The 27,197-nt window shown below is 49.8% G+C and overlaps 2 protein-coding genes across 7 annotated transcripts in view; one reads left to right on the top strand and one right to left on the bottom strand.

Moving 5' to 3' along the window:
* Positions 1-21,800, bottom strand: part of LOC139754803 (uncharacterized) — a 35,418-nt gene extending 13,618 nt beyond the window's left edge. For 2 of the 4 annotated variants that reach the window (XR_011713960.1, XM_071672632.1), the window contains exons 1-6: positions 8,405-8,560; positions 3,154-3,307; positions 2,190-2,558; positions 1,155-1,295; positions 774-873; positions 299-418 (exon numbers count right to left, since the gene is read on the bottom strand). Coding sequence is in view for 2 of the 4 variants with exons in the window: in XM_071672632.1 (XP_071528733.1) it covers positions 299-418; positions 774-873; positions 1,155-1,295; positions 2,190-2,558; positions 3,154-3,307; positions 8,405-8,456 (936 nt within the window). In the remaining 2 variants the exon portion in view is untranslated. Of the gene's footprint in view, positions 1-298; positions 419-773; positions 874-1,154; positions 1,296-2,189; positions 2,559-3,153; positions 3,308-8,404; positions 8,561-21,702 lie in introns of those variants that run through there. The other 2 variants (XR_011713961.1, XM_071672631.1) reach the window with 2 other exon arrangements.
* Iyd (Iodotyrosine deiodinase) lies at positions 12,408-25,928 on the top strand. Of its 3 annotated transcripts, none has more exons than XM_071672635.1 (7): positions 12,408-12,526; positions 18,451-18,659; positions 23,226-23,328; positions 23,716-23,846; positions 24,464-24,589; positions 24,769-24,959; positions 25,605-25,923. In XM_071672635.1, the coding sequence occupies exons 2-7, from the start codon at positions 18,458-18,460 to the stop codon at positions 25,785-25,787; spliced, it is 936 nt and encodes a 311-aa protein (XP_071528736.1). In that variant the 5' UTR covers positions 12,408-12,526; positions 18,451-18,457; the 3' UTR covers positions 25,788-25,923. The 3 variants fall into 3 exon arrangements, with proteins under 3 accessions (XP_071528736.1, XP_071528734.1, XP_071528737.1); XM_071672633.1 differs by lacking the exon at positions 12,408-12,526 and adding an exon at positions 17,856-17,986 and having other exon boundaries at positions 25,605-25,925; XM_071672636.1 differs by lacking the exons at positions 12,408-12,526; positions 24,464-24,589 and adding an exon at positions 17,856-17,986 and having other exon boundaries at positions 25,605-25,928.
* The last annotated feature ends 1,269 nt before the right edge of the window (positions 25,929-27,197 follow it).

Here is a 27,197-nt window from a genome sequence, read left to right as displayed (position 1 = left end):
ATATACACTTGGTCCGTCCCGTGTAAATGGTAATAAAGTTAATTCGACAGATGAATAGCTAAATGAGAGAGAGAGAGAGAGAGAAGAGAGAGAGAGAGACATGAACTTTCGGAAAGATGGACTCATGCTGGAATGTTGGGATCTCTGTGGGCTCTGGTTATAGTGAATAATCTTACCATCACTTGATAGTAACACACACACACACACACACACACACACACAACGTTGACATAACCTGCACAATACGTCACCCAGACCGTGATGTAAGCCCCGTCACCCACGTCCTGGCAGGCCATACCTCATACATGCAGCACTGGACGCCCTCGAACAGGATCATGACGGTGGCGTAGGAGGCGAACACGACATCGTTAAGACGCACGTGGTTGACCGACCTCGGGTACCGCTGCCTGAACTGGTCCTGCAGTAGTTATGACCACCGCATCAACCACAACACAAGGTTAACTTACCACCACCACTACATTAACCACAACACAAGGTTAACTTACCCACCACCACTACATTCACCACACACAAGGTCAACTACCACCACCATCAACCACAACACAAAGTTAATTACTTAATAATGAAACATTGTAAACGTTAATTTTTCAAACGACACAGTAGGCAGTTGGTTGTTTACATGGAGGTGAAAGTATGTTGTGATTCATCATTAACTACAAGGTTAAGCACTGGTCGTCTATATGGTAGAATCATTTCAGTAAACTGTAAGTAAAGGTTTGCTGGTTCCTGTCACACAGCCGCCGCGACTGTACCTTGATCAATGGTATGGCGTAAAATGCCACGTTGAACAGCATGTAGTAGAAGTAGGCCAAGATGTTGAGGCAGACATTGTCCAGACTGAAGCCCACCACGCTGAGGTGCAGGAGGGAGAAGACGATGCCTTGCGTCAGTCATGGTAGTATGGTGAGGGAGGGAGGGAGAGGAGAGGAATGGGTAACATCTCTCGTGGCTACTACTGAGCCATGTCATGCATCAGGACATGGTCGTATGCTTTGCCCCGACACAAAAAAAGGATGAACAATATTACCACCGTATAACACGAGGCTGATCAGAATGACACACAGGCAACTTATCATACGTACGTACGTACGTACGTACGTGTGTGTGTGTGTGTGTGTGGGCAGTAAACTTACCTTTTCCTTTTCCAGTTGAGGATGACCTGTGGGAGGAAGGAGACATCCCAAGCGATGGTGTACATCCAGCCCATGACGTTGCTGGCGACCTCCAGAGCTGTGTTGTGGATGACAGACACACGCACGAAGGCATCAGCCACGCTGACCAAGAACAAACAACACAATACATATATACTGCAGATTGTTGATCCTGGTGTTGTGTAGTGCCCTCCCTCACTGTCTACGTTGCCAGCACTGACCCGACTTGACCCTAGCTTACCCACTCAACCAAAGCTTCGTCTCCCCTAACACCAATAAATTTGTTACAAAAAGGCAGTGTAGCATGAACTTGATAGAACACTTGTTTATTCCATAAGAATAAATGACTGGGGGTTTGGTCCATAACAGCGAGGAGGGCTCGTGGCTGTCTTCGACTTAACCTGACGTCGCTCACAATAACAATTTCTCCATTTATAATCCTTCATTCTTTCTCCCACATGAGGCTAGCCGGGAATGTATCGCGATCTTAATGTATGCGTGAGATGTGTCACACAGATCCCTGAGTCGTGTCCTGCTCGTCCCGACGAGACGTCTCGTCGGGACGAGCAGGGTCACGTATTAAGATAAAAGCCTTGAACAGTTTCTCTGTTGAGTTGTGATTATACTTAACAACTTCTACGTCGCTTTAGTTGTAAGTGATGCATCGACATCCACCGACACATGTTCAATAACAAGAGATCACAGGTCAAGATAAGGATAAGGTCAATGTAATTTGAGGAGAGGGAGGGTCATACATCTATCATGAAGTCACTGTTTTCATGGATCATCTTTACCTAAATGTCTCTCCTGTTTCGTAAAAATATGTACAGTAAAGAAGTTTGAGAGAGAGAGAGAGAGAGAGAGAGAGAGAGAGAGAGAGAGAGAGAGAGAGAGAGAGTGGTGGACCGTGTGTACAATGTCCCCACATAAACCATAGACTGCAGCAGACCGGCAACCATCACGGAGGGAACGCGTGAGGAAGACCCACTGATAACAACACACACACGCCTTACTCACTCAACCACAGGACTGTCAGCCTCAGCGATGAGGATGGTCTTCCCGACCGAGCAACTGACGATATCTAAGCTGACATTGACGATCACAGGAGGCGGGTGCTGGGTCGACACCTCGACCCCCTGCGTCCTCCTGCCCGCCAGGAGGGAGATGTGTAGCGGTGCCAGCGGCCGTGATGCGATGCTGGGCAGGTGTTGACCGCGAGGCCTACCTTCGTCACCTCCACCAGGAGGAACCTGGTCAGGTTGTGTGGTGGAGAGTGCGTGAGGCGTCGGGTGGTGCGGACACACGGAGAAACCCTCCACAGGCTGGATGGTTGGTTTCTCATGGTCGTAGGTGAAGGTTATGTTAACACACTCACTCACCTCTCCCCTGCAACACATACACACACACACCATCAGTATGTACGACAACCCTGCTGCCTACACACACACACACACACACACACACACACACACACACACCGTCACTAGGCCTCCCGTCTCAGTCCATAATGGAGCATTATACCAAGATTTATAATAACTAAGAACACAAATCCATCACAAGTCTGAACATCAAGTATAAAATAAATATTACGACTGTTTCTCATCATGAATTATTTACTCAGCAAGAGATACAGGGAGGTGTGGCTCCTACACTTGTTCTATCAAATTTTAACTCCTTGGCACATAACTGTTCACTAGGTTCTATAGTTATATATATACAACACAAACTATCACAAATGAAGGGGATAATTACGAGTCCTACTGTCACAAGTTCTAATAACATTGTAATTAATCATGAGTGAGCTGGATCATAACTACGACTGATATCTTCCTCATGACCGCTGGAGCAACCATCACTCATGACCCACTCTCAGTGTGGTTGACCTGCTGCTCACCATCCAGTCATCGCTCGGCGCTGAGGTCAATATAACCAATGAATAATGCCATATGTAAAGTTTGAGGAGGAACAGATTTGACCTGACCTGATGACGAAGGCCACGGTGGCATTCTCATGGTCCTCAGCGACGATCAGCACGTCCTCTGTGGTGAAGGAGGCCCAGGCTGTGGTGGTGGGGACGTCAGGACGTACCACCTCAGCCGCTGACTGGTTCACGCCGCTTCTGCTGACCATAGCGGCTGACGGCGGTGAGGCAAAGACTGTTATCGTACGTTACATGATGTCACAAGGTCTCACATGATAGTGGGTTGTCATCAAATGTCATCATCATAAGAGAAAAACACACGAGAGAAGCAGGTGACTGGTGGTGTTGGGAGGGTCATGATGACGTGGTTTATGATGATGTGATTTATGATGATGACGTCGTTTATAATGATGAGGTTTATGCTGAAGTGGTTTACGGTGATGACGATGAACCGACAACAACAAACCAGACGACATCATTTCTGACGGGGAAAGGCAAGAAGCATGTGAGCACGACGGTGAGAAAGCTGTCCAGAAGTGAAGAGTTGCAGGAACGTCGAGAAGAAAGACGAGTTTGTTAAGTTGACTTACAGAATGAAAGGAAGTATTATGGTCGACGTAAGGCGGAGACATACGCTACATGAACGATGGTTAACACAGGCCAGGGGAGGACAGTAAAGCTCACGACACATCATCATACATGTGGATACTTCACTGATGAATGGGTAGGGCGCGGTGAACGCGAGGTGGTGAGGCAAACTCAGATACCACTGGCCACGCCTCAGTGAGACGAACCTCACCAAGGAAGTCGACTGGCTGATGACCATCCCCCACACAATGACTGGGAGTGTAACACTACACACACCTTCCAGAGTTGCCAGCAGACGATGGTTCCCTGACACTACGGGGGAAATCATGACACACATACTGACAATGATTGGGACACAGGAATATTTACCGTCACACATAACCAGAGTGAATAGCATCACTAGTGAGAGGCAGTGGATGGTTAGTGCCACTAGTGAGAGGCAGTGGATGGTTAGTGCCACTAGTGAGAGGCAGTGGATGGTTGCTTCCACTGGTGATCAAGGGTAAGTATAATCATGCACTGCTCAACATCAAACCATGGAAGGTAAAGATGTAATGTAGACACAATACATAACACACACGACCCAGGACACGTGGAACATGACAAGTGATAATTACTTTTAAGATAAACAAAACTTCACATAATTTCGAGTGGAGGGAGATAAACAGCGCTCAAAGCATCATCATTAATAAGTCAAAATTAGATCATCAGCTGTAACAAATAATTATCAGCTGTAACAAATAATTATCGTTACAAATGATTATCAGTTGTTACAAATAATTATCAGTTGTTACAAATAATTATCAGTTGTTACACATAATTATCAGTTGTTACACATAATTATCAGTTGTTACACATAATTATCAGTTGTTACACATAATTATCAGTTGTTACACATAATTATCAGTTGTTACACATAATTATCAGTTGTTGACACATAATTATCAGTTGTTACACATAATTATCAGTTGTTACACATAATTAGACTGAAGAACTAAGATCCTGACTTACCGACTAACACCGAGAACACTACACTGTTATCATCATCATGTATGGGGTACCAGTCACAGGGAGAGGGATGTCCCTCAACACTTGAGTGAAGGTTGATCATGAGAGCGTCGTCCAGCTCAGATGATAAGGTGTGAGTGGGTTACGTGTGAGCCAGAAAGATATGGTGGTGAAGGGCGGGTCACCAAGCATGCCAGCATGACACTGTCTTCACCATCCCTTCATGATGATCACCTCAGATGAGGAGCTCACATACGGCAGGTGTATGTATGTACCTACGACTGGTGATGGGGACGCTGGTGTGTATGACTGGTGATGGGGACGCTGGTGTGTATGACTGGTGATGGGAGGATTTCCAACTACCCCCCTCCCTTCCCCTTTTAGTCGCCTTATACGACACGCAGGGAATACGTGGGAAGTATTCTTTTCTCCCCTATATATATATATATATATATATATATATATATATATATATATATATATAGAGAGAAAAAATACTTCCCACGTATTCCCTGCGTGTCGTATAAGGCGACTAAAAGGGGAGGGAGCGGGGGTAGTTGGAAATCCTCCCCTCTCATTATTTTTTTTTTTTTTTCCAAAAGAAGGAACAGAGAAGGGGGCCAGGTGAGGATATTCCCTCAAAGGCCCAGTTCTCTGTTCTTAACGCTACCTCGCTAACGCGGGAAATGGCGAATAGTTTGAAAGAAAGAAAGATATATATATATATGAAGATAGAATTGTTGAACAAAGATATCTGATTGCGTACATTAAGTTATCGCGCGGCCATGTCGTTATCACACAAACAAAAAACGGTGAACAAAGAATCAGACAGTGTAGTGTGTTGTTATATTATCTAACATGTACTATAGTTTAGTATTCTTGACTCATATTTGTTATCTGATACGTTGGGAATATCACACCTTGCAATCAAGATTATACATTATTGCAACAGCCGCTCTATGGGGGAGGGAGATCATATGTTGGTACCCCAGGTGTTGATGGTGACCCGGGTCAACAGCGAGGGACACACTGCCACCTACTGACCCTTCATCACACCCCTCCCGCCAGGGGGGGATGTCAGTCATGGGTCCTCTTGTAATAGTGTCTAGCTAGTAAGGAACAAAGTATCTTATTGTAAGAATAATGTAAGGAATTAGTACGTAAGTTAACCCGTGGCATGTATCATGAGCATAGCTGTAGGTTAAGTAGAGAGATGAAATTTTACGAGATATGGCCTCGTCCATACCAGTTTCCATAGAGGAATACGCCATGTGCAAAAGTTTACTATGTACAGTGCTCATTTACGAACATACAGTAATACAGTTTCAAATGATGTCACCACGAAAATGTATCCAGTATGGAAAAGTGACAAAGTGAAGTCATTAACCAGGGAAACTAAAATGATGGCCTTGTCAACCCACGATTCCAGGTCACGCACTGCACAGACGAGACGCAGCGTCAGTCACGTAAGTCCCCTACCTCCTTACACACAGTTACCCAGCCTGGGGGTGTGGGTGGAGGGATAGCATTCAACATGCACTAAGAAATCCCGGTAAGCCAACACCTCGATTCGTTACAAAATGCGTGTTTATACAGTGTGCATGGCTGGCCCACTGGGAGGGTAAGGAGCCAATAATGTGTTTACAAAACACACTGAAAACTTCGATTCCAACAGTGCAACATGTGAGAGTCGAGCAGCCTGGTTGGGTGCAGCCCGTGTGACCCGAGTAGCTGTAAGAGTACTTAAGGAAGTGCTTCTGCCGTGATTGGCTCAGCGCCGTTGTGTGAAACGCGAGCACAGACCGACCTGACGTGGAGGGCGTGGTGCCAGTGCTTGGCCACAGACACACACACGCCCAGAGACCCGGCTGCCGCCCAGTTACTAAAAATCCAGCAAAGACCATGTGTTACACACTTAGTTGAACGTCCAGCACCAGAGAACAAGAAGTCCCTTGCAAATGTGAATTAGGATGTTTAGTTACTATCAGCATTAGCGTTAGGATGCGTGCCACATTATGCTACTGTGAGTAACCTCAGATATTTAATACAAACGTCGGCGGACCCATACATAATGATTATGTTAGTAGTGTTGTAACCAGCTACATATTAAGATTCCAGTCACTGCTGCTGACGCGCATTTAACTGTCAGGTGATGTGTGCCCCCATGTTATTCCAGTTAGGTACTAAATGTAAGAAGGTTGCAGGCTTTTCCTTAGCCCACAGGAAAGTGAGTAGTGAAAGTAGGCTTGGCAGTCCATTGGCCTAGTTGGGTCATTAATGTCTGAATTGAGGGGTTTAGTTAAACCATGGCTATGGGCCCCCATGGTAATCTCGATGAACATCATCAACTGTCAGGTAATAATCTCTTTGTAAGAACTACTGGTGATTATAACGACTGCCCGTCTCAGTTAATCTTAGAAAAAAGATCGGTGATCAATATGGCCTGGTGGTCAGGCAGTGAGAGTACAGAGAGGTTACTTAGCCAGACTGAAGTTCCACATTCTGTCCAAACTTGAATAAATAACCTGCGAGAGGAACTGAAATTTTAGCTGACTATATGAGAAAGTTTCTGATATTAGAGGCCAGAGTAATTGTATAAGACCATGTGTGGTTGTCGTACATAAGACTCATCCTAACCACATCATCATCATCCGTGGTCCTCCCTCATCATACTTGATCCGTCGCTGTACATCCCCAGGTCTGATAACATCTAACACACCATCTCTCTAGGTCGCTCCCTCCCTGGCTGCTACTGACCCCATATTCCTCCTCTTCTGATCAAGTTTCAGCAGAATCTGTTATGACGCTGTTCAACCCTGGAGTTCTGGCAGCCAGCCTCCTCGCCGTTGGGAGCGGGAGCGCTTGTGTTCTGCCGCTTCATTGCTGTCGTACAAGAACGTCACCTACTGCCTGATTCAGCTGTCCTGACTGTACCAGGTAACTCACCCAAGCTCATATTCCGTCTGTTCTGTAGTGAGCTAGATGAACTGATTCAGAAATCATGAAGAACAGTGAGGCATCAGAGAACGTAGATGTTAGGATGAGTCAGTGGCGCGGGTCATGACTCTATGAGAGTCGACCAAACGAATAAAATCTATTTAGCTTAGAACAGAGAAGGTGGAGAGGTGTTCTGATACAGCTATTCAAAATGATCAAAGACTTTGATAGTCTGATCTAACGACATCAATAGCGATATATTCGTATAATGTCATCCTCAGTGACAAACTTGTGGGCAATCGTTTACCTCGACTGAGGGAAAGTACTTTGTCTTGAACATTGTTAACCTGTGATCCATCCTGTACAGTGGGTCATGACGGTAACACACATACGTTGTTAACCTGTGATCCATCCTGTACAGTGGGTCATGACGGTAACACATATACGTTGAAGAATAAACTTGATAAAATCTTCACTTCAGATCCACCACTGACGTTACCTGAGGCTCCTGACCTTCATGTAATGTTTATGATATTTTCCTGTTTGCAACACGTCCGTGTTTCTCCCGCTACCACAACTGACTACGGCTCTCATGACTGCTTCACTCTCATGAACAACCTCGATGGTAACCAGGGATGTGTTGCTCGTCTTTATCATTCCTTCATTAAGGATCTCTAACTAACACAGTTACAACTTGGCCAGACTGGTTATTATAACCAGTTGTCTTAAGCAGCATGTGCTGGAGTAGCTAAGGTTCATAACAATGGTAAGAACTGACCTATGGAGAGAAGGAGCCAGGGTAGGTGACCGGCCAGGAACATAGTTTGCATCACCAGGCCTGCAGTCGGGATGAGGGTCACCTGCCGAGTGTGTGTGTGTGTACCGACTGCCACAGCTGGTGACCATAACACCTACTGGCCAGCTGAGCGGCTGTTGATGATAGTAACCTGGCAACGCCAAGCCTCACTTAATCTGTCTGTACCATTTACTGTTGACAATAGTGATGAGTCATGCGTGTGTGTGTGTGTGTGTGTGTGTGTGTGTGTGTGTGTGTGTGTTGTGTGTGTGCGGGATGATGGACACAATGTTAGTATCATTTTTTGTGTTACTGAAGAAATGCTTCCTTGCGTCCTGCCTCGCTGACAACAGCCTTGTTAACCTTCCTCTTACCTGCCTCTGACCTTTCTTCTGACCTCAGAGATGTACTGTGGATGAAGATCATGGCAGACATCTGCTGATCATTTACATTGTTAGGGAGATGAATGCAAGAGTTTTGGAGAGAGGGGCAAGTATGCAGTCTGTTGTGGATGAATGAGCTTAGGAAGTGAGTCAGTAGTTGTTCGCTGATGATACAGCGCTGGTGGCTGATTTGGGTGAGAAACTGCAGAAGCTAGTGACTGAGTTTGGTAAAGTGTGTGAAAGACGAAAGCTGAGAGTAAATGTGAATAAGAGCAAGGTTATTAGGTATAGTAGGGTTGAGGGACAAGTCAATTGGGAGGTAAGTTTGAATGGAGAAAAACTGGAGGAAGTGAAGTGTTTAGATATCTGGGAGTGGATTTGGCAGCGAATGGAACCATGGAAGCGGAAGTGTCACAGGGTGGGGGAGGGGGCGAAAGTTCTGGTTGCGGTGAAAAATGTGTGGAAGGCGAGAACATTATCTCGGAAAGCAAAAATGGGTATGTTTGAAGGAATAGTGGTTCCAACAATGTTATATGGTTGCGAGGCGTGGGCTATAGATAGAGTTGTGCGGAGGAGGGTGGATGTGTTGGAAATGAGATGTTCGAGGACAATATGTGGTGTGAGGTGGTTTGATCGAGTGAGTAATGAAGGAGTAAGAGAGATGTGAGGCAATAAAAAGAGTGCGGTTGAGAGAGCAGAAGAGGGTGTTTTGAAATGGTTTGGCCACATGGAGAGAATGAGTGAGGAAAGATTGACAAAGAGGATATATGTGTCAGAGGTGGAGGAAACGAGAAGTGGGAGACCAAATTGGAGGTGGAAAGATGGCGTGAAAAAGATTTTTAGCGATCAGGGCCTGAAGATGCAGGAGGGTGAAAGGCGTGCAAGGAATAGAGTGAATTGGAACGTTGTGGTATATCGGGGTCGACGTGTTGTTAATGGATTGAACCATGGCATGTAAAGCGTCTGGGGTAAACCATGGAAAGTTTTGTGGGGCCTGGATGTGGAAAGGGAGCTATGGTTTCGGTTATACATGACAGCTAGAGACTGAGTGTGAACGAATGTGGCCTTTGTTGTCTTTTCCTAATGCTACCTCGCGCGCATGCCGGGGGAGAAGGTTGTCATTTCATGTGTGGCGGGGTGGCGATGGGAATGAATAAAGGCAGCAAGTATGAATTGTGTACATGTGCATATATGTATATGTCTATGTATATATGTGTATACGTTGAAATGTATAGGTATGTATATGTGCGTGTGTGGACGTGTATGTATATACATGTGTATGTGGGTGGGTTGGGCCATTCTTTCGTCCTTTTCCTTACGCTACCTCGCTAACGCGGGAGACAGCGACAAAGTATAATAACAAAATAGAATATATATTTATCATGTCTTCCAGATCGTCTCTGCTCTTGTCAAACCTCATAATCCCAGGTCTTGCGACGCAGTCGTTGCCTCGCTTTCAAGAATGTCCTGCAGCTGTGTGTAGCCCGTGGGGTGGAGTGGGGTGGGATGGGATAAAGTGATGCTGCATATTCTATCCCGGGTGAACTGAACAACAGGTGTTTATCTACACACGTCATTCCCCATCTACCTGAACCCAAGTGTCACATTATCCACAACGTGGTTGGCTTTCCTCACATCTTTTCCACTGTAAGCTTCGTGACGTCAGATTGTCCACATCCACGTCTCTCTGTCTCCAGTTCTTTTCTCATACTTGCCTTCCACTATAGTGGTCGCAGTCTGGTCTGCTTGTTGACCTTCGTACCTTTACACCTCTGCAATTTCCAAGGTTACATTTTATGAGCAGTCTGCCTTATCTTACCCTAAGTCGTTGTGATACTTCGTATTCTCTGGCGCCCCTCACTCTACCATAACGTTGGCCTCATCAGCAAACATCAGTCATCTGGCAAATGACTTCTCTCAATAAGAAACGGTCCAGGTCCCAGCCTTTATGTCCTACGGCACCCCACTTATGACCACATCACTTTCCTAAAATGTTTTATCTGTTCTGTGTTAGTATCTAGATTACTGCCGTTGTTATCTCTCTCTCTCTCTCTCTCTCTCTCTCTCTCCTTACATATTTGTACGACAAGGAGAGGGAATTTTCCTCTCGTAGGGAAGTCTCCATTATCATCCATCTTCTTAGATTTGTGAATGTTGCCGGCATGAATTTCCTTGTGGTCTTTGTGTGTTTTGTGTGATGTGGTGTGGTTGGTGTGTGTGTGTGTGTGTGTGTGTGTGTGTGTGTGTGAGTGAGTGAGAGACTGTGTGTGTGTGTGTGTGTGTGTGTGTGTGTGTGTGTGTGTGTGTGTGTGTGTGAGTGAGTGAGAGACTGTGTGTGTGTGTGTGTGTGTGTGTGTGTGTGTGTGTGTGTGTGTGTGTGTGAGTGAGTGAGAGACTGTGTGTGTGTGTGTGTGTGTGTGTGTGTGTGTGTGTGTGTGTGTGTGAGTGAGTGAGTGTGTGTGTGTGTGTGTGTGTGTGTGTGTGTGTGTGTTGGGGGGGGTGTGTGTGTGTGTGTGTGTGTGAGTGAGTGAGTGATGAGTGAGTGAGTGAGGAGAGAGAGAGAGAGAGAAGAGAGAGAGAGAGAGAGAGAGAGAGAGGAGAGAGAGAGAGAGAGAGATGTGTGTGTGTGTGTGTGTGTGTGTGTGTGTGTGTGTGTGGTGAGTGAGTGAGTGAGTGTGTGTGTGTGTGTGTGTGTGTGTGTGTGTGTGTGTGTGTGTGTGTGTGTGTGTGTGTGAGTTAGTGAGTGAGTGAGTGAGTGAGTGAGTGAGAGAGAGTGTGTGTGTGTGTGTGTGTGTGTGTGTGTGTGTGTGTGTGTGTGTGTGTGTGTGTGTGTGTGTTTGTGTATTACCTAGTTACTTCCACACAGCCTGGGAGTGCAACACAAGTGTCTGGTGATCTTATATAATCAGTTTTCCTCTCGTTATGTTCGAGGTCACAACTCAGCCAGTCAGCCAGAGGCGGAGCTGGAGGGAGAGGAGGATTGTTACCGCCAGAGTGAGGGGTTGGAGGAGTCTTACCCCTCACATCACCCACTAAGATGCCAGAAGTCGTCACACAGGCGACCTGGCCACTACAAAACGCTATGCTCTGCTGGAATCATCATATGTACTGCCGGCCATCAGTGATGCCTCCTGCAGCTTCCTGTACACCGTCGTGCACGGAGCAAGTCGAGGGTCGTCAGTAGAGGACGGACGTATTGCACAAAAACCCAATTGGCTCATGTTGGCCTCGGCCCAGTACAGGACTGCTGCTGGCTAGTTTGCTTGTTAGGATCTGGCTGAGTATACTGTTATGGTATAGTCTGAGTATACTGTGCAGTATAGTCATGGTAGAGTCTGAGTATACTGTGCAGTATACTGTCATGGTATAGTCTGAGTATACTGTGCAGTATATTCAGTATAGCATACTACCATGATAGCTCTCCACCACGTTGTAAAGCCTGTGTTCTCCTGGTGGTGCACAATGCCCCTGGCAACGTCTTGTGCACACTTGAGAAATGTTCTCGGTCGCCAGTGGAGCGTGTTCCCGGGAGGCGTCGACCACAGCCACCCAGGGAGGCCCCTGTCACCTTCTGCTGGGCGATGAGACCAGAGGGAGACAGTCGGTGTTTGTCTGCTGTGGGAGGCGGCGGGGGTGTCTTGCGCTACCTCGCTAACGAGGGAATCTGTGCTGGATGTGTGTGTTAACCTCAATATAACCATCACGATCAATCTCAGGACGGGTAAGATGTGAGACGTTGAGAATGTTCCACATTAACACGACCAACGGTAGAGGTTCGTGAGGTACATACGGTCTGCAGAAACAGGTGACTAATTACCATATTCGTCATGATCGTGCATGACAACTGAACGTGTCTGTCATGCAACACTTGTCCCTGGGTCAAGGTAGGCGGAGCCACGCTCACTTCAGGAGAGAGTGGGGAGTGAGGAGAAAGTCGGAAACACTAGAGGAGCAACCTGCCCAGCTACCACCTTTCACCAGGCTCCACACCTGACCCTCTGGTATACCCACCACACACCACGACAACCACCTGACCCTCTGGTATACCCACCACACACCACGACAACCACCTGACCCTCTGGTATACCCACCACACACCACGACAACCACCTGACCCTCTGGTATACCCACCACACACCACGACAACCACCTGACCCTGGTATACCCACCACACACCACGACAACCACCTGACCCTCTGGTATACCCACCACACACCACGACAACCACCTGACCCTCTGGTATACCACCACACACCACGACAACCACCTGACCTCTGGTATAACCCACCCACACAACCACCCACGACAACCACCTGACCCTCTGGTATAACCCACCACACACCACGACAACCACCTGACCCTCTGGTATACCCACCACACACCACGACAACCACCTGACCCTCTGGCAAAAATACCCCCACCCACCATAGACACCACAGACAACCACCTGACCCTCTGGTATACCCACCACCACACGACACCACTGACCTCCACACAACCGACAACCCCTGACCCACCACACACACCACGACAACCACCTGACCCTCTGGTATACCCACCACACACCACGACAACCACCTGACCCTCTGTATACCACCACACACCACGACAACCACCTGACCCCCTGCCCACCACACACCACGACAACCACCTGACCCTCTGGTATACCCACCACACACCACGACAACCACCTGACCCTCTGGTATACCCACCACACACCACGACAACCACCTGACCCTCTGGACCCACCACACACCACGACAATCACCTGACCCTCTGTTACCCACCACACACCACGACAACCACCTGACCCTCTGGTATACCCACCACACACCACGACAAACCACTGACCCTCTGGTATACCCACCACACACCACGACAACCACCTGACCCTCTGGTATACCCACCACACCCCCAAACGACAACACACCCGACAACCACCTGACCCTCTGGTATACCCACCACACACCACGACAACCACCTGACCCTCTGGTATACCCACCACACACCACGACAACCACCTGACCCTCTGGTATACCCACCACACACCACGACAACCACCTGACCCTCTGGTATACCCACCACACACCACGACAACCACCTGACCCCCTGCCCACCACACACCACGACAACCACCTGACCCTCTGGTATACCCACCACACACCACGACAACCACCTGACCCTCTGGTATACCCACCACACACCACGACAACCACCTGACCCTCTGGTATACCCACCACACACCACGAAAACCACCTGACCCTCTGGTATACCCACCACCCCCACGACAACCACCTGACCCTCTGGATACCACCACACACCACGACAACCACCTGACCCTCTGGTATACCCACCACACACCACGACAACCACCTGACCCTCTGGTATACCCACCACACACCACGACAACCACCTGACCCTCTGGTATACCCACCACACACCACGACAACCACCTGACCCTCTGGTATACCCACCACACACCACGACAACCACCTGACCCTCTGGTATAACCCACCACACACCACGACAACCACCTGACCCTCTGGTATACCCACCACACACCACGACAACCACCTGACCCTCTGGTAAAACCCACCCACACCACGACAACCACCTGACCCTCTGGTATACCCACCACACACCACGACAACCACCTGACCCTCTGGTATACCCACCACACACCACGACAACCCCTGACCCTCTGGTATACCCACCACACACCACGACAACCACCTGACCCTCTGGTATACCCACCACACACCACGACAACCACCTGACCCTCTGGTATACCCACCACACACCACGACAACCACCTGACCCTCTGGTATACCCACCACACACCAGGGCAACCACCTGACCCTCGGGTATACCCACCACACACCACGACAACCACCTGACCCTCTGGTATACCCACCACACACCACGACAACCACTGACCCCTGCCCACCACACACCACGAAACCACCTGACCCTCTGGTATACCCACCACACACCACGACAACCACCTGACCCTCTGGTATACCCACCACACACCACGACAACCACCTGACCCCCTGTTTACCACCACACACCACGACAACCACCTGACCCTCTGGTATACCCACCACAACCACGGCAACAACCTGACCCTCTGGTATACCCACCACACACCACGACAACCACCTGACCCTCTGCCCACCACACACCACGACAACCACCTGACCCCCTGCCCACCACACACCACGACAACCACCTGACCCTCTGGTATACCCACCACACACCACGACAACCACCTGACCCCCTGCCCACCACACACCACGACAACCACCAGACCCCTGAACCCACCACACACCACGACAACCACCTGACCCTCTGGTATACCCACCACACACCACGACAACCACCTGACCTCCTGCCACCACACACCACGACAACCACCTGACCCTCTGCCCACCACACACCACGACAACCACCTGACCCTCTGGTATCCCCACCACACACCACGACAACCACCTGACCCTCTGGTATCCCACCACACACCACGACAACCACCTGACCCCTGGTCCCACCACACACCACGACAACCACCTGACCCTCGGGTAACCCACCACACACCACGACAACCACCTGACCCTCTGACCCACACACACAGTACAGACTGCTGCTGGCTATTTGCTTAGACGGCTGAGTAAACGTTATGTACTCTGGTATACTCAGCAGTATATCACCGTGAGCCTGGTATACCGCAATCACTGACATCGTATGAGTCTGGTATACCGTCACACATTCACGACAAGCAACTACCCTGATAGCTCTCACACCACTTGACAAACCGGGTCTCCTGGTGTACCACCAATGCCCCGACAACCGTGACCTTGGAACCACGTCACCACGAAATCCGTGACCCGGATACCCACCCACACCAGAAACCACCTGACCTCTCTGGTATACCCACCACAGAGACGTCACACTGGACCCGGCGTATACCCACCACCACCACAGAACACTGACCCTTGTTACCCACACACACCGACAATCCACTGCCTGGCAGAACTAAGCACACACACGACAACAGTCGGTTCTCGGTGAACCCCTGCCACACCCTACGACAACCACCTGACCTCTGGTGATACCCAAACAACACTCACGACAACCACTCTGACCTGGGTAAGTAACGACCACGACTACCACCTGACTCGGTATACCACACACACACGACAACCACCTGACCACAGGTATTACCACCACAACCACGACAACAACCTGACCCTCTGTCATCACCCACCACACCACGACAACCACCTGACCCTCTGGTATACCCACCACACACCACGACAACCACCTGACCCTGTATACCCACCACACACCACACAACCACCTGACCCTCTGGTATACCCACCACACACCACGACAACCACCTGACCCCCTGCCCACCACACACCACGACAACCACCTGACCCTCTGGTATACCCACCACACACCACCGACACACCACCCTGACCCTCTGGTATACCCACCACACACCACGACAACCACCTGACCCTCTGGTATACCCACCACACACCACGACAACCACCTGACCCTCTGGTATACCCACCACACACCACGACAACCACCTGACCCTCTGGTATACCCACCACACACCACGACAACCACCTGACCCTCTGGTATACCCACCACACACCACGACAACCACCTGACCCCTGTCCCACCACAACCACGACAACCACCTGACCCTCTGGTATACCCACCACACACCACGAAAACCACCTGACCCTCTGGTATACCCACCACACACCACGACAACCACCTGACCCCCTGCCCACCACACACCACGACAACCACCTGACCCTCTGGTATACCCACCACACACCACGACAACCACCTGACCCTCTGGTATACCCACCACACACCACGACAACCACGACCTCGAACCCACAACAGAAAATACCCCCACCACACACCACGACAACCACCTGACCCTCTGGTATACCCACCACACACCACGACAACCACCTGACCCTCTGGTATACCCACCACACACCACGACAACCACCTGACCCTCTGGTATACCCACCACACACCACGACAACCACCTGACCCTCTGGTATACCCACCACACACCACGACAACCACCTGACCCTCTGGTATACCCACCACACACCACGACAACCACCTGACCCTCTGGTATACCCACCACACACCACGACAACCACCTGACCCCCTGCCCACCACACACCACGACAACCACCTGACCCTCTGGTATACCCACCACACACCACGACAACCACCTGACCCTCTGGTATACCCACCACACACCACGACAACCACCTGACCCCCTGCACACCACACACCACGACAACCACCTGACCCTCTGGTATACCCACCACACACCACGACAACCACCTGACCCTCTGGTATACCCACCACACACCACGACAACCACCTGACCCTCTGGTATACCCACCACACACCACGACAACCACCTGACCCCAGTCCCACCACACACCACGACAACCACCTGACCCTCTGGTATACCCACCACACACCACGACAACCACCTGACCCTCTGGTATACCCACCACACACCACGACAACCACCTGACCCCTGCCACCACACACCACGACAACCACCTGACCCTCTGGTATACCCACCACACACCACGACAACCACCTGACCCTCTGGTATACCCACCACACACCACGACAACCACCTGACCCTCTGGTATACCCACCACACACCACGACAACCACCTGACCCTCTGGTATACCCACCACACACCACGACAACCACCTGACCCTCTGGTATACCCACCACACACCACGACAACCACCTGACCCTCTGGTATACCCACCACACACCACGACAACCACCTGACCCTCTAGTATAATCGTACACTTTTTTTCTGTTTTGTATGAATAATTTTGGGTATAAGGAGCTCACGGGAAAGTGTGTACAGTAGCGATGTGGTATACAGGGGGCGACGCGAGGGGAATCCCCTGAAAATTCTATGGGGCTTGGTTAGGAATAGGAAGATCCGGTTTCGGTGCATTACACACGACAGCTGAAAAATGGATGTGAGCAAATGAGCCATTTCCTGTCAGTTCCTGGCACCACTTGGCTAACGTCAGAAGCAGCGTCACCCACTCTACATGACCATACTCCACCCCCGTCACCCGTTCACGTGCTACGTTCTAGGCGGTACGGTCATCATTACAAATGGCAGCTAGAGAATGGATGTGAGCGGATGAGGCTTTTCCTTCGTCTGTTCCTGGCGCTACCTCGCTAACGCGGAAAATGGCGAACATATATATATTTTTTATTTATCTATTCTGCTTTGTCGCCGTCTCCCGCGTCAGCGAGGTAGCGCAAGGAAACAGAAGAAAGAATGGCCCAACCCACCCACATACACATGTATATTCATACACGTCCACACACAGATCAACTATATAATATATATATATATATATATATATATATATATATATATATATATAGTCCTCGTGCATGGGACTTTGTGAATATTGAACAAACTTAACAATACAAAGTCAAGTTAACAATATAAGGTCAAAGTTAACAGTATAAGGTCACAACTGCTGTTAGAAGTCGTAGGTTTATGTCAGAAAGTCAGAGTTTCTCGTTGAAGTAATTTTCCCATTTTTCAGCGGGATAATGGGTCTGGTGACGAAGTACGTGGTGCCCTTCCTGGCGGACAACTGGCTCATGGTGGCCACGACCTGCTTCATGGTGGGTCTGGTGTGGTTGACCCTGACCCTCACCTCGACCCGACCCTCACTACCCACTGCCACCAGTAAGGTCCCACACCACGTCAACAACTCCCAACAACCGTCCAGAAGGATACAACATGTTATAGGTTAGTTATAGTCTTAAGCATAAACAATACCAGAATTTTCAGATATTTTCTTAAATATTTATGTCACATCTGACCAAATGGGAAATGTTTTTCAAATTCTTATACATAGAAGCTGAAGAAGACGCGACTTTGGTCAAGCAAGATCACATTGGGTCGATGGTGAAAGAAGTGGAGGAATGAAGCACTGAACTGTGTCGGTGGACTTTGTTAATAACTGAAGAAACTCGTTAATAAGAAAACAAAGTAGGGGGAAGGAAAGAAAACAGATCCTTAAGGGACGCCACTGTTCACTAGTAGAGACGTGGAGGTCAATCTCACAACAATTACCAACAGACGGACCATAGCGAAGGTTGGAGATGATAGTGGAGGAGGAGAGCCGTCGGAAGGGGTCTGAATGATCACACCCCACTGACATACCACCGTGTCATGACGTCACATGACAAGGACAACAACGTGGTCTCTGAGATGACCAGACCTTGGTAAGACAACACAGGTTATCACCGGCCTCACAACCTCACAGAGGTTATCACTGGCCTCACGACCTCAACATAGATAACCTCCCATCTCTGTGGCCGACCCAACGGGACCCACACGCCATACCGACATGAAGCCAAATGCATCAGACGTTTCCCCACAAGTCACAGATTTAAGAAGTAAAGGAACACACTCCAACGCTACCACACACACACACACACACACACACACACACACACACGTGTCGTCAACACAGACCACAGAACATAGCCAGAATATAAGCATCATCATTATGAAACCTATGATTGAGAAGCAGACTTCCTCAACATGACACCCACAAACATTCAGCACCCAACATGGAGCACCCAACATGGAGCACCTAACATGGAGCACCCAACATAGAGTACCCAGCATAGAGCACCCACCATGGAGCACTCAACATGGAGCACCTGACATGGAGCACCCAACATAGAGTACCCAACATGGAGCACCCAACATAGAGCAACCAGCATGGAGCACCCAACATGGAGCACCCAACTTAGAGTACCCAACATAAAGCATTCATCAACTCTGGAGAATAATATACAGAATCATATCGATCAAACATCTGTTTCCCAGAAATGTAATATCTTAAACCCTTGAACGTCAACACTTCATTTCCCAGAGAAAACACGAACAGAATCATCAGAAGCTGACCTACCCCACCAGCTGGACGGCTGGTCAAAACATCCACAAAATCCATCATGCTACAACTACTCACTCTGTTACCACTCATATTTCACTGCAGCCCTGAGTAACTTTCCTACAATCAGCCATGACGACATATAAAACTTGAGCAGAAGATAATTACGCTCAAGTGCACCCCAAGGTCTTGTTTACATCTTCAACCGCGCTTTATGACACAACACAATCCCACACCTGTGGAAACTTACCATCATAATAACCATCCTGGAACCTTCCATACCCACCACCAGCTCCTCTTCCTCCCGCCGACCCATACCAAACTATTGATCGATCTCTAAACTTCCTGAAATAATTGACCCACAAAACAATCAACAGAAACATCCTATTCTCGCCCTAACAACATGGCTCTAGACCCAGACTCCACTACGACATTGCACACAAAGATCATGTAACACATTTCTAACCTGAGCTCCACCAGACACGTGCCCATCTTGAGCCTACACACCCAAGACACGAACGAGATACGCTATCTCACCAGCGCCCTGGACACCTCTCCAGTATCATGAAAACCTACTCACTCTATCATAAGACATCCATCCTCCTGCTCAAACACTAGATAGTATGTTTTTGTCTCTTCTGATAAACATGCTGCATCTGTCACTGTGATGACGAAATGTTCCTTAGTTGGATGACAGTGTCAGCCAGTGGTCGGTTCTCACAATCTCCCGAAGACAAAGGCATTGCCCGGGGAAGTAGTGTCATCTGTTCGTCACAGTTGACTACACCACCGTCATATTCGCTCGACGGTCAACAAGATTATCTCACGACCAGCAGCTGTTAAAGTCACTACGGGTGATTGGCCACTTTCATCGCCGGCCGTCAAGCCAGATTCACTCACAATGGCTTCACATCTAAAATCCCTGTGGTGGAATTCCCCAAGGAACAGTTCTTTCTCCCACCCTCTGCAGTCTTTTCCTACATGACCTCCGATCACGTCCGGTAAACCACAATATGAAAGGTCCTTTCACAATCACGTCACAACATCCTGTCATCAGCAACAAACATGCACCACCACATCGCACAGTTCTAACAATGATTCACCCAGAACACAATGTCTGCATCTCCACTGAAGTCTTGAATCAATCTTTAAATCACAGACGACAATAATTCTACTTCCACCTTCCAGTCACCTCCAGTGGACGATCGCTCATTATACAAAACATCATCTATACTGGGCATCACACACACCGAAAAACATCAACACAAAAAAACAAACACACTTATGCCCTCAGAACACTATGTGGAACCAGATTTGGACAAAAAGAATCCCTTATCATCCTTAACAAACACAAATCATCCGCTCCGCTTCAAACTACGCCTCACCCGCCCGGTCTTTCCACGTTATGTACACACACACACACACACATGCCCCAGCTTAATCCAGGTGCCCATTCATCGGCCAGACCTACAGGGAAAGATAAACATCTGGATTGGTCGAGTGGAATGCCCTGGACGAGGCAGAACTGGGACGTTGTCAACACTAGTTGGGTGATGTGTGAGCGCGTGTGTACCCGTGTCTGATTATCACATGTAGAAACGCGTGGCTTAACCCAGATAAGGTGTTGAGGGGGAAGGTTCCCGTCACTCTTATTACCCGGCTATACACACAATGCAGGTAAACAATATTCATGTACACAGATACAGTAGATCAGTGTTGATAAAGGCTGTGGTCAGGTACACACTCGCTGGTCAAGCACACACACACTCACTCATCCACGAGGGCGAACGTATACACTCACTGGTTCAGCACATACACTCACCACTCAAGCACACACGCTCACTACTCCAGCACACACACTCACCACTCCAGCACCCACATACTCACTGTTCCAGGACGCACTCAGCGTTAAGAACACGGATAAAGAAGAGACGATCCCTGGAAGACGTCAGTCCAGCACACTGTGGCAGTATAGACTGTTCGTAACTGTCCAGGAACGACACCGTATGCAAACCACTCGAGACTTTTCCCGAAACACCTGCCAGTTCTGGAAGTTGCAAAGGGAACATCTGCTTCATTGGTCAAGTATCGAAGCTGTCAGTGAAGCATCTGCTTCAGTACACAAGTGTAGAGGCTGCCAGTGAAACATCTGCTTCAGTACTCAAGTATCGAGGCTGCCAGTGAAACACCTGCTTCTGAACCCAAGTATCGAAACTGCTAATGAAACAACTGCTTCAGTACCCAGCTATCAAACCTGCCAGTGAAACACCTGCTACAACAGCCAGCTCTGGAAACTGTCTGGGGTATGGCACACCGTCGATCGTAACTGTGTTGGCAAAATAACGAGACAAAACTTATTGTAATAATTTTAGAACAAAACATTTTTACCGTTACGTCACCGTGGAAACTTAAGAACCAGCATATAATGTCAGCCAAATGTATCATTTGTACCATTTTGTCTCATGTTTAGTGACTGATTCATGTGTGAGTAATGATTATTGATCGACCGAGCGATTGGTGCTGGTTGATCAGCCTAGCGGTATCTGTTAGTTGATCTACCGAGTGTTAGCTTTGTTTATTCATGTTTGATAATATGATTATAGTACTGACTGGACTAGTGATAATCAGTTATAATCTGTAATTCCTTGATCAAGAGAAATATCACTGAATCTTCCCTCATCAAATACACAAAAACCTGTAACATGATTATTACTGAGGGTTTGTGCAAACTGTGTGGCTTCGTCGTCGGCAAAATCTGTAAACTGTGTCATGTCTTGACTACAAACCATGTTCTGACTGACTGGACTAGTGATAATCAGTTATAATCTGTAATTACTTGATCAAGAGAAATATCGCTGAATCTTCCCTCATCAAATACACAAAAACTGAACATGAATATTATGAGGGTTTGTGCAAACTGTGTGCTCGTCGTCGCAAAATCGTAAACGTGTCATGTCTTGACTACAAACCATGTTCTATGACAGGTGCTCTACCTTCCTGACGGAAAACCACAACTATGAATACATGTGTATCATCGGCATCTTAGCTCCTCTCTTTTATATATATTGACTTTAGATCTTTCATTAATGTAGTATCTCCCCTTGAAGATGTGATGCACACGAAAGTGCACTCAGGACTTACCGTGTTTAGTTTTCCAAGTGGTTGTCAGCTGTTATGTGTCAAGTTCACGCACCAGGTAACTGTTTATTCATGAATACCTTTTTGTACTGAGGTGTGAGGGAGTTGTACACGTGTGGTGCCTCATCTCTCCAACCTTCACCACTATGGCAAAGCTTTTTCCCATCTGCATGTTCCTCTCAAGTTCATATAAGAGGAAGACGCACCACGACTGGCGCAATGACCTAACCTGACTTGACCTGACCTAACCCTCCTCTCTCTCACCCGACCAGAGTCTGGCGGTGTTGGCGATGATGACGACTTGGAAGAGAAGAGCTCCCTGGTCGACCCCCTCTGGCCAGACGACCTCGACCATGTTCCCTTCATACACACCCGGTAAGTTGGGCCTCACACCCGGTAAGTTGGGCCTCACACCCAGTAAGTTGGGCCTCACACCCGGTAAGTTGGCCCTCACACCCGGTAAGTTGGCAACTTGGAGATGATCATGTTCAACCCAGCTCAACACACGCCTGACGAAGACATATGAGGGTGGCGGGAGGTGATTGTTACCATCATTAAGAATGTTATGATGACAAACATATCAACATTATTTGCTTCATTATTACTCAGTTTTCGAAAAGCTTGGCTGACGTAGTAGTAGTAGTAGTAGTAGTAGTCGTTGTCGTCGTCGTCGTAGTAGTAGTAGTAGTGATAGTGATAGTGTATGATGCGTGGCAGGTGTGGTGATGTTCACATGTTGGTGATGTGGTTTGTGTCAGACAGATTGTCACCAGAGGAGAGTGAGCAGCGGTCGTGGGAGTTCTACCACCTGATGAACCACAGAAGATCCATACGATTCTTTAGCCCCGACCCCGTCCCTCGACACGTCATCGACAACGTCATCAGAACAGCAGGTACAGTACCTACTGATCCGTGACGTCATGCAACCACCTCACCCGACCCTCACACGTCATTACTGACCTCGTACAACTGCCCCTGCCAGGCCACTGACGACTCAGCCACCAGTCCTTCCTGTCCTCTCAGGTTACATCATCAGATCGTGTGTCCACCCAGGGAACAACTAGTTATGTCATCTTCAGCTCACTCATACATGAGGGCCGTGGGGACCCAGCCTCACTCTTGATCCTGATGTGTACAACACTCGTCCCCTGATATACCTTCTTAGCTTCCTCATTGCCGCAGGGACCCCGTTGCTCGTCCTCTGCCTGACACTGGAGGTCCAGCGTGACGTGACATGACGTGGTGGAGGACGTCGGTGGGAGTATAGTGCAGAGCCACACTGGGGCTGTATGTTGACAGTGGCTTGGTTCTCATGATCAAGTGAGGTATTATCGTACATACAGTCAAGTGAGGTGGTAGGATGATGTGGTGACTGACACATGATAACAGAGTTCATGATAAAGCAACACGGTGAGGGAGCACACTGCCACCTGACTGAGCATGACGCAGGTGGCGACCACCACCAACTGGTGACATACGCTGATGTGCTCCCCGTCTGACCCGCCCACAGGTACCTCTCCCTCCGGGGCACACACGGAGCCGTGGACGTTCGTGGCGGTGCGTGACCCAGACGTGAAGCAGGAGGTGAGGGCCATCGTGGAGGCCGAGGAGGAGATCAACTACACCAAGAGGATGGGTCAGCTTTAGCTCTCTAGTTCTCTTCTCTTTCCCCAGCTCCCTCTCTTGTTAGGTTTCCATAGACACCACATACCCCAGATCACATTCTCATGGCAAGTGATTTTCATGATGCTTTCCCGACTACCACACACACACACACACACACACCTCAGTAGACCTCCTCTCCTCCTCCTTCAGGTAACCAGTGGGTGAAAGACCTGGGAGCTCTGAGGACCACATGGGTGAAGGAGTACCTGACGGAGGCGCCGTGGGTTCTGCTGGTCTTCAAGCAGACGTACGGGTTGCTGTCAGACGGTCGCAAGAGGAACCATTACTACAACGAGATCTCCACAGCCCTAGCTGGGGGTCTCCTCCTGGCTGCCATACAGGTACCTCCCGTCCTCCTACCCTGCCACCACCACCACCCGTCCTCCTACCCTGCCACCACCACCTCCCGTCCTCCTACCCTGCCACCACCACCACCCGTCCTCCTACCCTGCCACCACCACCACCCGTCCTCCTACCCTGCCACCACCACCACCCATCCTCCTACCCTGCCACCACCACCACCCGTCCTCCTACCCTGCCACCACCACCACCCGTCCTCCTACCCTGCCACCACCACCACCCGTCCTCCTACCCTGCCACCACCACCACCCGTCCTCCTACCCTGCCACCACCACCACCACCACCCGTCCTCCTACCCTGCCACCACCACCACCACAACCCGTCAAGTATTCCAGTACAAATGTTCCAGTACATATGTTTATCAGGAAGGATCCCGGTAGCGTAAAACCTTCAGTTTTCAGATACTAGAAATATATGTTCATGAGTAAAGTGATCCACACACAACAGCTTGAGCTGCCTGGCCTGTGGCTCAACATCAAAGCTTAGCTTAACGACAGTTCCGCCGGCCAGCACCACATGGCCTCACCAGCCGGGGGGGGGCTTGATGTGATCACATGTTTGTTTACCATCATATGTGGCGTTACGTGTATGATGTTGTTAATTGTGTGACCTCCGTCCACACACAGTACGCCGGCCTGGTGACCTTGACCTCCACGCCGCTGAACTGCGGCCCGGCCCTGCGGACGCTCCTCCAGCGGCCGCCCAACGAGAAGCTGTTGCTGCTGCTGCCGGTGGGTTACCCGGCCCATGACGCCAGCGTGCCCAACCTCACCCGAAAACCCCTCGACCAGATCATGGTGGTGGTGTAGCGCCGGGGGTGGCTCTGGTGTGCTGCTGTGTGGCTCTGGTGTGCTGCTGTGTGGCTCTGGTGTGGTGTGCTGCTGTGTGGCTCTGGTGTGGTGTGCTGCTGTGTGGCTCTGGTGTGGTGTGCTGCTGTGTGGCTCTGGTGTGGTGTGCTGCTGTGTGGCTCTGGTGTGGTGTGCTGCTGTGTGGCTCTGGTGTGGTGTGCTGCTGTGTGGCTCTGGTGTGGTGTGCTGCTGTGTGGCTCTGGTGTGGTGTGCTGCTGTGTGGCTCTGGTGTGGTGTGCTGCTGTGTGGCTCTGGTCTGCTGCTGTGTGGCTCTGGTGTGGTGTGCTGCTGTGTGGCTCTGGTCTGCTGCTGTGTGGCTCTGGTGTGGTGTGCTGCTGTGTGGCTCTGGTGTGCTGCTGTGTGGCTCTGGTGTGGTGTGCTGCTGTGTGGCTCTGGTGTGCTGCTGTGTGGCTCTGGTGTGGTGTGCTGCTGTGTGGCTCTGGTGTGCTGCTGTATGGCTCTGGTGTGCTGCTGTGTGGCTCTGGTGTGGTGTGCTGCTGTGTGGCTCTGGTGTGGTGTGCTGCTGTGTGGCTCTGGTGTGGTGTGCTGCTGTGTGGCTCTGGTCTGCTGCTGTGTGGCTCTGGTGTGGTGTGCTGCTGTGTGGCTCTGGTCTGCTGCTATGTGGCTCTGGTGTGGTGTGCTGCTGTGTGGCTCTGGTGTGCTGCTGTGTGGCTCTGGTGTGCTGCTGTGTGGCTCTGGTCTGCTGCTGTGTGGCTCTGGTGTGGTGTGCTGCTGTGTGGCTCTGGTGTGGTGTGCTGCTGTGTGGCTCTGGTGTGCTGCTGTGTGGCTCTGGTGTGGTGTGCTGCTGTGTGGCTCTGGTGTGCTGCTGTGTGGCTCTGGTGTGCTGCTGTGTGGCTCTGGTGTGCTGCTGTGTGGCTCTGGTGTGGTGTGCTGCTGTGTGGCTCTGGTGTGGTGTGCTGCTGTGTGGCTCTGGTGTGCTGCTGTGTGGCTCTGGTGTGCTGCTGTGTGGCTCTGGTGTGCTGCTGTGTGGCTCTGGTGTGGTGTGCTGCTGTGTGGCTCTGGTGTGGTGTGCTGCTGTGTGGCTCTGGTGTGCTGCTGTATGGCTCTGGTGTGCTGCTGTGTGGCTCTGGTGTGCTGCTGTATGGCTCTGGTGTGCTGCTGTGTGGCTCTGGTGTGCTGCTGTGTGGCTCTGGTGTGGTGTGCTGCTGTGTGGCTCTGGTGTGCTGCTGTATGGCTCTGGTGTGCTGCTGTGTGGCTCTGGTGTGCTGCTGTGTGGCTCTGGTGTGGTGTGCTGCTGTGTGGCTCTGGTGTGCTGCTGTATGGCTCTGGTGTGTTGCTGTGTGGCTCTGGTGTGGTGTGCTGCTGTGTGGCTCTGGTGTGGTGTGCTGCTGTGTGGCTCTGGTGTGGTGT

Source organism: Panulirus ornatus, chromosome 17 (genome assembly GCF_036320965.1).
Source record: "Panulirus ornatus isolate Po-2019 chromosome 17, ASM3632096v1, whole genome shotgun sequence".
NCBI lineage: Eukaryota > Metazoa > Arthropoda > Malacostraca > Decapoda > Palinuridae > Panulirus > Panulirus ornatus.
This window is presented reverse-complemented; position numbering and strand designations above follow the sequence as displayed.

What these genes read in the sequence shown, in the direction of transcription:
- Iyd (XM_071672633.1), top strand. Translation starts at nt 17,871, where the DNA reads ATGAGCCATTTCCTGTCAGTTCCTGGCACCACTTGGCTAACGTCAGAA. An exon ending in GTTCCCTTCATACACACCCG is followed by an intron (nt 23,329 to 23,715) that starts GTAAGTTGGGCC and finishes TGTGTCAGACAG; the next exon opens with ATTGTCACCAGAGGAGAGTG. An exon ending in CAACTACACCAAGAGGATGG is followed by an intron (nt 24,590 to 24,768) that starts GTCAGCTTTAGC and finishes CTCCTCCTTCAG; the next exon opens with GTAACCAGTGGGTGAAAGAC.